Source organism: Nannobrachium achirus, assembly GCF_963921795.1.
Source record: "Nannobrachium achirus genome assembly, chromosome: 22".
Taxonomy (NCBI): domain Eukaryota; kingdom Metazoa; phylum Chordata; class Actinopteri; order Myctophiformes; family Myctophidae; genus Nannobrachium; species Nannobrachium achirus.
The window spans coordinates 275,001-287,767 of NC_137829.1; the positions used below are offsets into that span (position 1 = coordinate 275,001).

A 12,767-nucleotide genomic window follows, 5' to 3' on the forward strand; every position below is an offset into this window, starting at 1 on the left:
AGAGCCTAGGGGCAGCTGCCGCAAAGGCCCGGTCACCCCTAGTTGTTCTGTTTGTTGCTAACTCAGTCAACAGCAACTGGTCAGCGGACCTCAGGGCTCTGGCTGGGGAGTAGTCGGAAATGAGTTCTGAGAGTGATGGGGGTGCCGTCCCATTCCTAATTTTAAAAACATACATAAGAATCTTAAAATTAATTCGGAAGCGGACAGGGAGCCAGTGGAGTGAAGCCAAGACTGGTGTAATATGGTCACGTTTCTTTTTGCCGGTGAGGAGGCGGGCAGCGGCATTTTGGACCATCTGTAGGCGTCTAAGTAGTGCTTGATCTATACCGACATACAGGGAGTTACAGTAGTCCAACCTAGAGGAAATGAAAGCATGGATAACCTTCTCAAGGTCGTTATGGGATAAATATGGTTTGATTTTTGCTAAAAGTCTGAGGTGAAAGAAGCTGGTTTTGATGACAGAACTAACCTGTTTGTCCAATTTGAAAGCTGTGTCAAAAATTACACCAAGGTTTTTAACGGAGGAGTGAATGTATGGACTAAGGGGACCAAGGATGTCAGAGGGGGGGATAGGAGAGTGTAGACCAAAGGTGATAATTTCAGTTTTACTGTCATTGAGATTAAGGAAATTTGAGGCCATCCATGATTTAATATCTGCCAGGCAGTTTTGCAGTAACTGTAGTGGGTTGTAGGCTGGGTCGTTGTATTTTGACTTGAGGGGCAGGTAGATTTGAATGTCATCAGCGAAGCAATGAAATGAAATATTATGTTGTGTTATGATTTCTCCTAGGGGCAGAATGTACAGTAAAAATAAAATGGGTCCCAGGATCGAGCCCTGGGGGACCCCACAGGTGAGAGGGGCCTTACTAGAAGAGAATTCCCCAAGCTTCACGGAAAAACTCTGGTTTGTTAAGTAGGATTTGAACCACTGCAGGGCGGTACCAGTGATGCCTATACTTTGTTCGAGGCGAGATAATAAAATATTATGGTCAACCGTGTCGAATGCAGCCGTCAGGTCAAGAAGAACCAGAACAGCTGGGCAGCCGTCATCTACAGTTAAAAGGAGATCATTAAAAACTCTTAAGAGTGCCGTTTCTGTACTGTGGCCTGGTTTAAAACCAGACTGGAACTTTTCGTGAATACCATGGGTGGTTAAAAACTGCTGCAACTGTGCGTACACTGTCTTTTCTAAGACCTTCGATAAAAAAGGCAACTGGGAGATGGGTCTAAAATTTGATAAGACAGAGGGGTCCAGATTTTTTTTTTTAATTAAAGGCTGCACCACAGCATGTTTGAAGACAGCTGGGACGCAACCTGTGATGAGACATGTGTTAATGATTGATAAAATTGTAGGACCGACAGAGCTAAAAACATCTTTAAGAAGGCGAGAGGGAATACAATCAGATGGACAGTTTGTGGGGCGTAGGTGACTGACTATATCCGACAGTGCAGTGAGGGATATAGGGTCAAAATTCTCAAGAGATGCATGGCAGAGGGGAGGAACTGGGGAAAGAATGGCAGGCGTGTGAGCTGATCTAAGGGTTGCAATTTTATCAATAAAATATGTTAAAAAGTGCTCACAGAGGGTGGGTGATGGCACAACAGACGGTATAGTGCATGGATTAATTAGGGAATTAAAAACATTAAAAAGAACCTGGGGTTCTTTTTAATGTTTTTTTTTTGTCAATGACGTTTGCACACTGCCGCCGGTTTCGTATTTATTTTCGGACCAGGGTTGATTTTTTCCGATTTTCGCAGCTGTTGCACTGAGTCCCTTGCTCTCTCTCCCTTTCCTCTCTCTCTCCCTGGCCTATGGCTTTCGGATTTCCAAAACGCAACGAAAACACGCAGTGCAGTGTGCAACCACCTATACTCTGACCTTTTTGTATCATGCACCTCACAAATAACCCAAGTTGTGAAAAATGCTAAAACCAACACTAAAATTCAACTAAAACTAAGCAAACCCGCTCTAAAAACGAATTAAAACAAACTGAATTAGAATTCCGGAAAAATTATAACCGTGATCATCCGTGTTTTAGTTATGTTTCAGAAAAAGGCTTGTTTTGACCAAGAATGCAATCTGGGAAAATAATCCGAGATGGATGCATTTTTTTCTAAATCCATGTAAATGGAAGTGGATGGAGCAGAGAATTTTGGGATGACGTCATTTCCGGTTGCATCATGGGAAATGTAGTCCTTGCATCACTCACGGGTGATGGAGAGTGCAGTCTATTGTAAACCACAGGAAAAACTGTTTGACAACTTAAGTCGTCCATGGCAGTGTATGTGTACATTGCTCAAAGACAGCTGTGTTAAAGTTTTGAGGAAATTGATGAATTCGTAAGAATTAATGAATTCAAAATTTTTGTCCCAAGCAGATTTGTGCCCTTGCTCTCGCGCTCTCTCTCTGTCTGTGTGTGTGTGTGTGTGTGTGTCTCTCCCTCTCTCTCTCTCTCTCCCCCCACTGGAAATATCGTGGGACGAGACGGTTCTTACATTTTGCTGCAGGTGGTCAGAAATGAACGGCAGGCATTCAGGAAAGAAACCATGGTGGGAACGGACGGGAATGGTCAGTGAGATCCAATGGGAGTGGGTGGGAGTGGTCAGAGATCCAATGGGAGTGGGTGGGAGTGGTCAGAGATCCAATGGGAGTGGGTGGGAGTGGTAAGAGATCCAATGGGAGTGGGTGGGAGTGGTCAGAGATCCAATGGGAGTGGGTGGGAGTGGTAAGAGATCCAATGGGAGTGGGTGGGAGTGGTAAGAGATCCAATGGGAGTGGGTGGGAGTGGTCAGAGATCCAATGGGAGTGGGTGGGAGTGGTCAGAGATCCAATGGGAGTGGGTGGGAGTGGTCAGAGATCCAATGGGAGTGGGTGGGAGTGGTCAGAGATCCAATGGGAGTGGGTGGGAGTGGTAAGAGATCCAATGGGAGTGGGTGGGAGTGGTAAGAGATCCAATGGGAGTGGGTGGGACAGAGCCCTAGAATGGAGAGTTGCGTCACTCCCGTTCACTTCATGGGGCCAGGTCTTCTACGCACACATCTATTGGCGTATAGTGACAAACGGCGAACCGGAAGTTTACAAAATGCATTGAAGTCTATGAGGTGTAAAGTGACAATGAACCACGTGACCAGCGCTGTTTCTGACCCCGCGGTGACACCACTCTCTGATTATACTGCTCTGGGGTGGGAGTGGTAAGAGATCCAATGGGAGTGGGTGGGAGTGGTAAGAGATCCAATGGGAGTGGGACTAAGAAAAGAGTTTTACGCAGGGCGCTATCTATCAGAGCGTCCTCTTGCTTTAGAAAGAAAGGTTCTAACTACTCTCTACTGTACCAAGGCATTTCATTGATTGATGTACTGCATAGGTCTCTGACATTTTCTGTCACAGATTGTATAGTTTTCATACTTACATGACTACAGTATGGGTTCTGAACACAGGATTTATTGACTTGCCCTAACAGTGTCACGGTGTCTTGACACAACATTCTGCTATAACTTGGTTGTTAAGAATAAATGGTTTGATTTACATTTTCCTTTAAAAGAATAAGATTTGGTTATATTTCCCTCTAACCTAATCCAAATTTGATTTGGGCCAGGGTTGTCTATTTTAAACAGTCAAAGTTCTCTGGTATTAAACAAGCAGCATGTCATCTGGATGGGTCCACAGGAGTCTTATCGATTATCATAAGAACCCTGTTCCACTGTAAACCAGGCCACACTTCTCCCGCTTTTATGCTGAGTAGAATTCTCTCTGCAGAGCTTTAAGTTGAGGGCACCGTTAGCGGGCAATTCTGGAGGGAATTAAACCCGCCTCTGCCCCCTCCCTCTCCCCCACCCCTTCCAACCGGAGTTGACAAATGGCATCCACCTGAGATGTTAAGGGGGCGGGGCACAGAAAACTTGTGCTGTCGCATTACGGTGCCCTGCTTTTTTAACTGCCCCACTAAATGCTCTACTTTTAGAGTATTCTTTTTTTCTGCGTCGCTTCCTTTCTACTCACAAAGCAACCGAGTTCAATAAGAGAGAAGAGAGAGGGGGGAAAAAAAGAAATTTCAAGAGTTTGAGACAGGAAGGTGTATAGTGTGAATCCTGTGTACTCACTCAGGTACCGTGCGGTATAAAATGGGGCCTCTCCTTAACCCATTTAGGCCTAGAATTATTGAATGCTTTAACTATTGAAAAATAGCAGATATACAAGCTCACAGCGCTGCGAGCTTGTAGATCTGCTATTTTTGAAAAAGTCATGAAAATTTGTGCAAATCTTTGAATATATGTATTTTTAAAGGTGATACACCATGAAATTTCACTTTTCCTATTTTAAAACCTTTTTTTGGGGTCCCACTAACTAGCACCTTCTATCCTCACAAAGTCCCATTTCTGACCGTTGTGTCTTTCTCTGGTTTTGAGAAGGCGAAGGTTAAAAGTATCCCACGGGTTCTCAAAACAGGCTATCCAGATTTGCTGCCGATTGTGACGTCATCTGCCGATTGTGACGTCATCATCAAAAAAAAATCAAAAAGATTTTTTTTTTTTTTTCAAAAAAGATTTTTTTTTCAAAAAAAGATTTTTTTTTCAAAAAAAAAAATGTTTTCAAAAAGATTTTTTTTGGGGGGGGGGGGTGGCGCAGTTCAGGCCAAAGGTGGTACTGCAGCTGAAATGCTCTGAGAGCCATTCAAAAATTAGAGAGGCTCTCTATTCAGGAGCCTCAAACCTTTTGAAAAACGTTTAATGCATGGTGTATCACCTTTAAAGCGAACGTTTGTAACTCAAATCTTGCTTCTGTGGGTGGTCCCTGGAACTAAATATTTTGAAATTGGGGTCCGTGGCCAAATACATATCATTTTGGGGGTCCTTCACATGAAAAAGTTTGAGAACCACTGACATAGTCTCTCAAGATCAGACTAATTGAGCTCCAGTTAAGTGAAAAGGACCTTTTCTTTGACGATGGCTAGGCAGACTGGTGACATAGAAACATAGTTTTTTTTTTTTTAAACTTAGAAGGATTCAAAAGACAGTTATAGAATCGGGTCAGAATCGGGTCAAAATTCTAATTTTCACGATTTAAAAAAAAATACCAGATCTACAAGCTCACAGCGCGGCACTCGGTGCCGCGCTGTGAGCTTGTAGATCTGCTATTTTTCAATAGTTAAAGCATAGAATAATAATACGCAATAATGCATACCCGGTCTAGATACCTTAAGCATGGAGAATGGCCTCTAAATTTAGCGACGGAGAACGGGCTTGTAATTGTGCTTAGCCAAGCATAATCTGGCATTTTGGCTTTAATTACCAGCTCCCTCCGGGCACAGAGCAGTCACAGGATGCCTATGATGAATGGTGTGATTTAGGAATATGACAGCCAGCACCGAGCATTCTGGAGGATGATCCACCCCGAACAGAAGCCCCCCTTTTGGTTTCCACCTAGTAGACGCGCGCAGTACACCGCTGTCGGGGGGGGGGGGGGTTAATATCTCCATATTTTTAACTTTTTGTGTTTCATAAATGAACACCCACTTGATCTTATACAGTGCTACAGCAGTGGTTCTCAACCAGTGGTCCTTGAGGGGCGTTCCAGGTGGTCCCCAGCTAAATGATGGAGCGTTTGGTAACCAAATTAATGGACCCTTCTTATGGATCTTTAAAGGATAACTTTGTTTTTTTACAACAAGGGTTCATATTTTAGATAGTTATTAGAGAAAAGAAAAGATTAGTGTTGAAATGTTTTCAATTACTTCTTTCTGTCGTTTTATTGATTTTAACGATTTTGATTTGCATGCATGCCCCCAGGTTGGGGGCATGCATGCACCTAAATATGTATTCTTAGACACAATAAGCCCATTCACAAGATGCACCACAATCTTTCTGGGCAGATGTGAACAAAGCAATTGCTGGCTTATTGTGTCTAAAAAGACATATTTAGCCACTTGTACGCATGCCTACCCTACACCCAATGAAATCAAAATACTAAAATCACTAAAACAATAGAAAGCAGTAAATGAAAACATTTTAAAGTGATCCCTGGCTAATACGACAAATATGCCTTAATACATTATAATTGTCCTCTATAACTGCAAAGTAAAATTAAAAACACCTTAAATATTTTATTTCTTCTAGAAATAGCTAATCTTTCACTCAACAGGGGAAATGCCCGTCGCAAGTTGATGAATGATGATGTCATAAATGGCATGTGTGATCTATCCCTATGGAATTTATGGCATGCATGTGAAAATAAAAACTAACTTAATATTTCCTATGGTTAATGTGAGCATCAAATCAATATTTCAAATGTGTTTTTTGCACATGCATGCCGTAAATTCCATAGGGATAGATCACACATGACATTTATGACATCATCAACTTGCGACAGGCATTTCCCCTATTGAGTGAAAGATTTGTTATTTCTAGGAGAAATAAAATATTTTAGGTGTTTTTAATTTTACATTGTAGTTATAGAGGACTATTATAATGTATTAAGGCATATTTGTCGTATTAGCCAGGGATCACTTTAACACTCATCTTTTCTTTTCTCTACTTACAATCTAAAATATGAACCCTTGTTGTAAAAAAAACAAAGTTGTCCTTTAACTCTGGTTATATTTTATGCTCTCAAGAGTTAAATTATTGTTAAACACCTGCATTACTTAATTTACGAGAAGTCTACATGATTAGAGACTGTAGAAAACATCCAAATCTTATCCGACGCTAACAAAATACTCTGTTAGTTTTGGGTCTGAGAGGCTAAATCTCATTAATGGTTCTTCTGTGGCTCAAATGCAGAATAAATAATGTACCTTGATATGAAAAGCGTTGAAAGCCACTGTATTACAGCGTCACACATTACCTTTGATGCTTTTTGAATTTGAATCTTGGAAAAAGTAACAGCTTGGGACGTAAGAGGTTTCTAACCGACAGAGGGCAAGAAAGGCAAGAAAGATCATGGCCGACCCCTCCCACCCTGGCCATGGCCTGCTCACCCTGCTCCCCTCTGGGAGAAGGATGCAGCATCTAGGGGCCAAGACAGAGCCCACAAAAACAGTTTTTTCCACTCAGCCGCCAGGCTGCTTGATGACGCTGGTTTTCCTTCTGCCCCTGCCCCTTAGGGACATCAGCAATATGTCGCACTACCGAACACTACTGCACTTTATATATATTATTTATTATTTATTTTCTGCACGGTGTTGTTTGTGTTTGTTGGTTTAATGTTACTTGTGAAAAAAATATTGAATGCACACTTGTATGTTGCCAAAGCAAATTCCTATGTGTGATACACAATGGTAAATAAAGGAATCTGAATCTGAATCTGAATCTGAAGAGGCTACTAACATGGCTCTCAACACGCGCACACACACACACACACACACACACACACACACACACACACACACACGCACACGCACACGCATGCAGACAGACAGACAGACACACGACTGGGCATGCAGGGGTGTCGCACCAAATTCTGGGCCCTGGGTACAAGGATTCACCGTGGGCCCCCCATGAGTGCTCTTCATAGGGGGAACTGGGAACACATCATTAGGCATTATTTTGTGCTTTAACTATTGAAAAATAGCAGATATACAGCTTGTAGATCTGTGCAAGTCTTTGAATATTTCAAATCCTTCTAAGGTTTTTTGAAAAAACTATGTTTTCTATGTCAGTGGTGCTCAAACCTTTTCATGTCAAGGACCCCAAAAATGATATGTATTTGGGCACGGACCCCCATCTCTAAATATTTAGTTCCAGGGACCCCCCCCCCCCCCCCCCCCCCAGAAGCAAGATTTGAGTTACAAATGTTCGCTTAAAAAAATACATATATTCAAAGATTTGCACACATTTTCACAACTTTCACGACTCGGTGCCGCGCTGTGAGCTTGTATATCTGCTATTTTTCAATAGCTAAAGTATAAAATAATTATAAGGCCCCCCCACCTCCTTGGGCCCTAGTAACTCAGTCCCACTACCCCCCCCCCCCCCCCCCCCCCCTTGTGACGGCCCTGCACGCATGCAGCAGCACCTCCTCCTGAAGGGAGGACATGAGCAGCAGCAGCCTGCTCCCCCCTGCTCCCCCCTGGGGCTACGGAGAAAAAGCTCCGGTCTCCTCGACATCGCTGGGTTTTTTAGACCCTGTCATCAATCGCTCCCACGGCAGCCAACTGTCTCTCTGTTCCCCCCCTCCCCCCCCCCCCCCCCCCCCACACACACACACACGCTCCGCTCGCTCGCTCGCTCGCCTGTTCCCCCGCCCGGCCTCCCCCCCTCCCCAAACTCCACTCCTCATTAATTATCCCACGGGAGAGTGAGGAAAAAGTTCCAGAAATATACATCACACACACACGCACACACACGCACACGCACACAAACACACACACACACACACACACACACACAGAGCTGGAACATCACACAGCGTGTAAAGGTCAAACACTAGTAAAAGTTCTACTGGATGGATGTGTCAGGTGGGCTCGTTTCCAGAGGAGGAGGCAGGAGGGGGTCCGTCCCCCCTCCCCATGGTCTGTCTCCTGCGGTGCTCTTCTTGACGTTTTTTTCCAAATCTACATTTTCCCATCCACTGGGCCAATAAGCAAAGCGGTCTGATCTGCTTCTTCTCCCGTTGCGTGTGCCGGGGTTTTTGTCGTCTGTTGGTCGGTGCACCGGTATGGGTCGGTACGCCTGAAGTGTGATTAAAACGCGTAATCTTTTTAAACGGTGAAAGCCGCTTCCAAGGAGTGGCTTTGTCTGTCCCGTACATGTTTTCTTTTTGAGGATTCCCATATATTCTCAAGGAGTGGCTTTGTCTGTCCCGTACATGTCCCGTGCATGCAGAATTGAGGATTGGTCAAGCTTCACATGACAATTTGGCCCTCCAGACAAAATCATTCATTCATTCAGAATTCATAAAAATATAGAACTAAAGCACATAGAAAGTATAGACCTAGAACACAGAATGTATAGATCTAGAACACAGATTCCATAGCTCTAGAACACAAAAATTCATGCTTCACTTCGAACCGAGGTTTGATTTTTTTATTGCTTTTTATTGTTTATAATTAATTAATCAAATTAATCAGTTAAAGTTCCAGCCCTATTTATTTGTGTAACTTTTTTTTTCTTGTATACATATTGTTTTGCTATTATGTCGTGCTGCACTTAGGTCAAGCTTGGTTAATTTTTAAATTGTATGAATAAAATTGACTAGACTCGACGGTGTGTGACAGGCCCGGTGCTACGGGGGGGCTTGCTGGGGCATTGCACCCTCAGTTGCAAGTTGTGCCCCCTCAGTTTATATTCTATGTAAAGTCAAGAAAATATCCAAAACAACACAAATATTGGCTGAATAATTATTATTGTCATAGAGATTACAATAACAGTATTGAAACACAGTTGCCCCGTATAATAATTATCAGATTATTATAATCCGCAGCTGGTGCAGCAGCGCAACTCCCGTCTAATCCGCAATTTAAAATCACCTAAACCACAGCGCAGTAGCAGCGGCTGTTATTTCAGCTCCCAAAAACTGGCATCTGCTGTAGGTATTATAGATAATAAAAAGAATGTTCATTATAACTAGCCTATATAAAAGATATGTGCCCCCTCACAAACAGCCCCCTTAGTCATTTCATCCTGCAGCCGGCCCTGCTGTGTGATACCCTTATTATGGCAGAATGTTGGGCCCATAGTAGTGGCACTACACTAGCGTTCATGTGGTTAATGGAATGGAACAGGCATCAGGACCGTGAGGGCCAGTTTGGAGTCCAGTCGGCGCTGCTGTAGGCTGGGGTCTGACACAGAGTGATATAGTGCATGGGCCATACGAGATGTCGGTATCCGAAAGGTAACGAAAGGTTACCATGCATTTTTGAAAAGCTCTATATATGTAGATTATATTGCAAGCATCCGTTTTGCATGAAAAACATTCATTGGCCGTTTTTAGCCCAAGGAATGTTTTTCGTGCGAAAGGGATGCTTGCAATGGATTCAGAATCATGAAAAAAGCCTAGTTTGACCCCTCATATGCTACTTAAAGCAGATACATTTTTTGCTTTTTTCCCTGTATAGTAAAGTTAATGGGACACCAACTCTAGCGGCTGATAACACCAATTTAGCTGTGTCTCAGAAAGGGTTATCATACCAAAATATAATCTACAGATATAGAGCTTTTCAAAAATGCATGGTAACATTTGCCACCTTTCGGATACCGACATCTCGTGTGGCCCATGGACTAATAGGGTGACCTACTGAACACTCTTCCTCACATTAATCAGTGCCCTACTGAACACTCTTCCTCACATTAATCAGTGCCCTCATTAGTGTGGTTGCCCGAAGGGCAACACACTGCAGTTCTGAGGAAACTTCATTTTCACTGGATAAACTTTTCCGCTGCCATTGGAAATTGATTAATCGTCAGTTTAATCCATTCAGAACGGGTACACATTATTGTGTATCATTATTTTATGCTTTAACTATTGAAAAATAGCAGATATACAAGCTCACAGGTGCCGCGCTGCGAGCTTGTAGATCTCCTATTTTTGAAAAATCGTGAAAACTAAAATTTTGACCCGATTTTATAAGTGTCTTTTGAATCCTTCTAAGATTTTTTTGAAAAACCTATGTTTCTATGTCAGCAATCTGGCCAGCCATCGTCAAAGAAAAGGTCCTTTTCACTTAACTGGTGCTCAGTTAGTCTGTTCTTGAGAGACTACTATGTCAGTGGTTCTCAAACCTTTTCATGTGAAGGACCCCCAAAATGATATGTATTTGGCCACGGACCCCCATCTCAAAATATTTAGTTCCAGGGACCACCCAGAAGCAAAATTTGAGTTACAAACGTTCGCTTAAAAAATAAGATTTGCACACATTTTCACGACTTTTTCAAAAATAGCAGATCTACAAGTTCACGAGTGCCGCGCTGTGAGCTTGTAGATCTGCTATTTTTCAATAGTTAAAGCATTCAATAATTCTAGGCCTAAATCAGTGCCCTCATTAGTGTGGTTGCCCCGAAGGGCAACACACTGTAGTTCTGGGGAAACTTCATTTTCACTGGATAAACTTTATTAGATAAACTTCATTAGATAAACTTCATTTATAGATAAACTTCATTAGATAAACTTCATTAGATAAACTTCATTAGATAAACTTCATTAGATAAACTTCATTTATAGATAAACTTCACTTATAGATAAACTTCATTAGATAAACTTCATTTATAGATAAACTTCATTTATAGATAAACTTCATTAGATAAACTTCATTTATAGATAAACTTCATTTTCACTGGATAAACATTTATAGATAAACTTCATTTATAGATAAACTTCACTAGATAAACTTCATTTTCACTGATAAACTTCATTTATAGATAAACTTCATTAGATAAACTTCATTAGATAAACTTCATTTATAGATAAACTTCATTAGATAAACTTCATTTATAGATAAACTTCATTAGATAAACTTCATTAGATAAACTTCATTTATAGATAAACTTCATTAGATAAACTTCATTTATAGATAAACTTCATTAGATAAACTTCACTGGATAAACTTCACTGGATAAACTTCATTTATAGATAAACTTCACTAGATAAACTTCACTTGATAAACTTCACTAGATAAACTTCATTAGATAAACTTCATTAGATAAACTTCATTAGATAAACTTCATTTATAGATAAACTTCACTAGATAAACTTCATTAGAAAAACTTCATTAGATAAACTTCATTAGATAAACTTCATTTATAGATAAACTTCACTAGATAAACTTCACTGGATAAACTTCACTGGATAAACTTCATTTATAGATAAACTTCACTAGATAAACTTCACTTGATAAACTTCACTAGATAAACTTCATTTATAGATAAACTTCACTAGATAAACTTCACTGGATAAACTTCACTGGATAAACTTCACTAGATAAACTTCACTAGATAAACTTCACTAGATAAACTTCATTTATAGATAAACTTCATTTATAGATAAACTTCATTAGATAAACTTCACTAGATAAACTTCACTAGATAAACTTCACTAGATAAACTTCACTAGATAAACTTCACTAGATAAACTTCACTAGATAAACTTAATTTATAGATAAACTTCATTTATAGATAAACTTCATTTATAGATAAACTTCATTAGATAAACTTTTCCGCTGCCATTGTAAACGGATTAATCGTCAGTTTAAATGTGTAATGGTGACAGCTCTGTCCTCTCTGTCACCCCCCGCAGGCGGCCAACCCCGGCTGCGTCCTGGAGGACTTTGTGCGCTGGTACTCTCCCCGGGACTACGTGGAGGAGGAGGTGGTGGACGAGAAGGGCGAGGCGGTGGTGCGGGGCGGGCTCAGCGCCCGCATGCAGATCCCCAGGAACATGTGGGTGGAGGCCTGGGAGACGGCGCGCGCCGTGCCCGCGCGCCGCCAGAGGAGGCTGTTCGACGACACCAAGGAGGCAGAGAAGGTACGGCCAGGGAAGTACTACTGGTGCTTTTACAATCATGATGGTACGGCCAGGGAAGTACTACTGGTGCTTTTACAATCTATGAAGGTACGGCCAGGGAAGTACTACTGGTGCTTTTACAATCATGATGGTACGGCCAGGGAAGTACTACTGGTGCTTTTACAATCATGATGGTACGGCCAGGGAAGTACTACTGGTGCTTTTACAATCTATGAAGGTACGGCCAGGGAAGTACTACTGGTGCTTTTACAATCTATGATGGTACGGCCAGGGAAGTACTACTGGTGCTTTTACAATCTATGATGGTACGGCC

General features: G+C 41.8%; 1 protein-coding gene across 2 annotated transcripts in view; it reads left to right on the forward strand.

Moving 5' to 3' along the window:
* Positions 1-12,767, forward strand: part of rab3gap1 (RAB3 GTPase activating protein subunit 1) — a 132,200-nt gene that overhangs the window by 75,259 nt on the left and 44,174 nt on the right. For both annotated transcript variants that reach the window (XR_013963262.1, XM_080753427.1), the window contains exon 19: positions 12,227-12,454. Coding sequence is in view for 1 of the 2 variants with exons in the window: in XM_080753427.1 (XP_080609553.1) it covers positions 12,227-12,454 (228 nt within the window). In the remaining variant the exon portion in view is untranslated. The remainder of the gene's footprint in view (positions 1-12,226; positions 12,455-12,767) is intronic.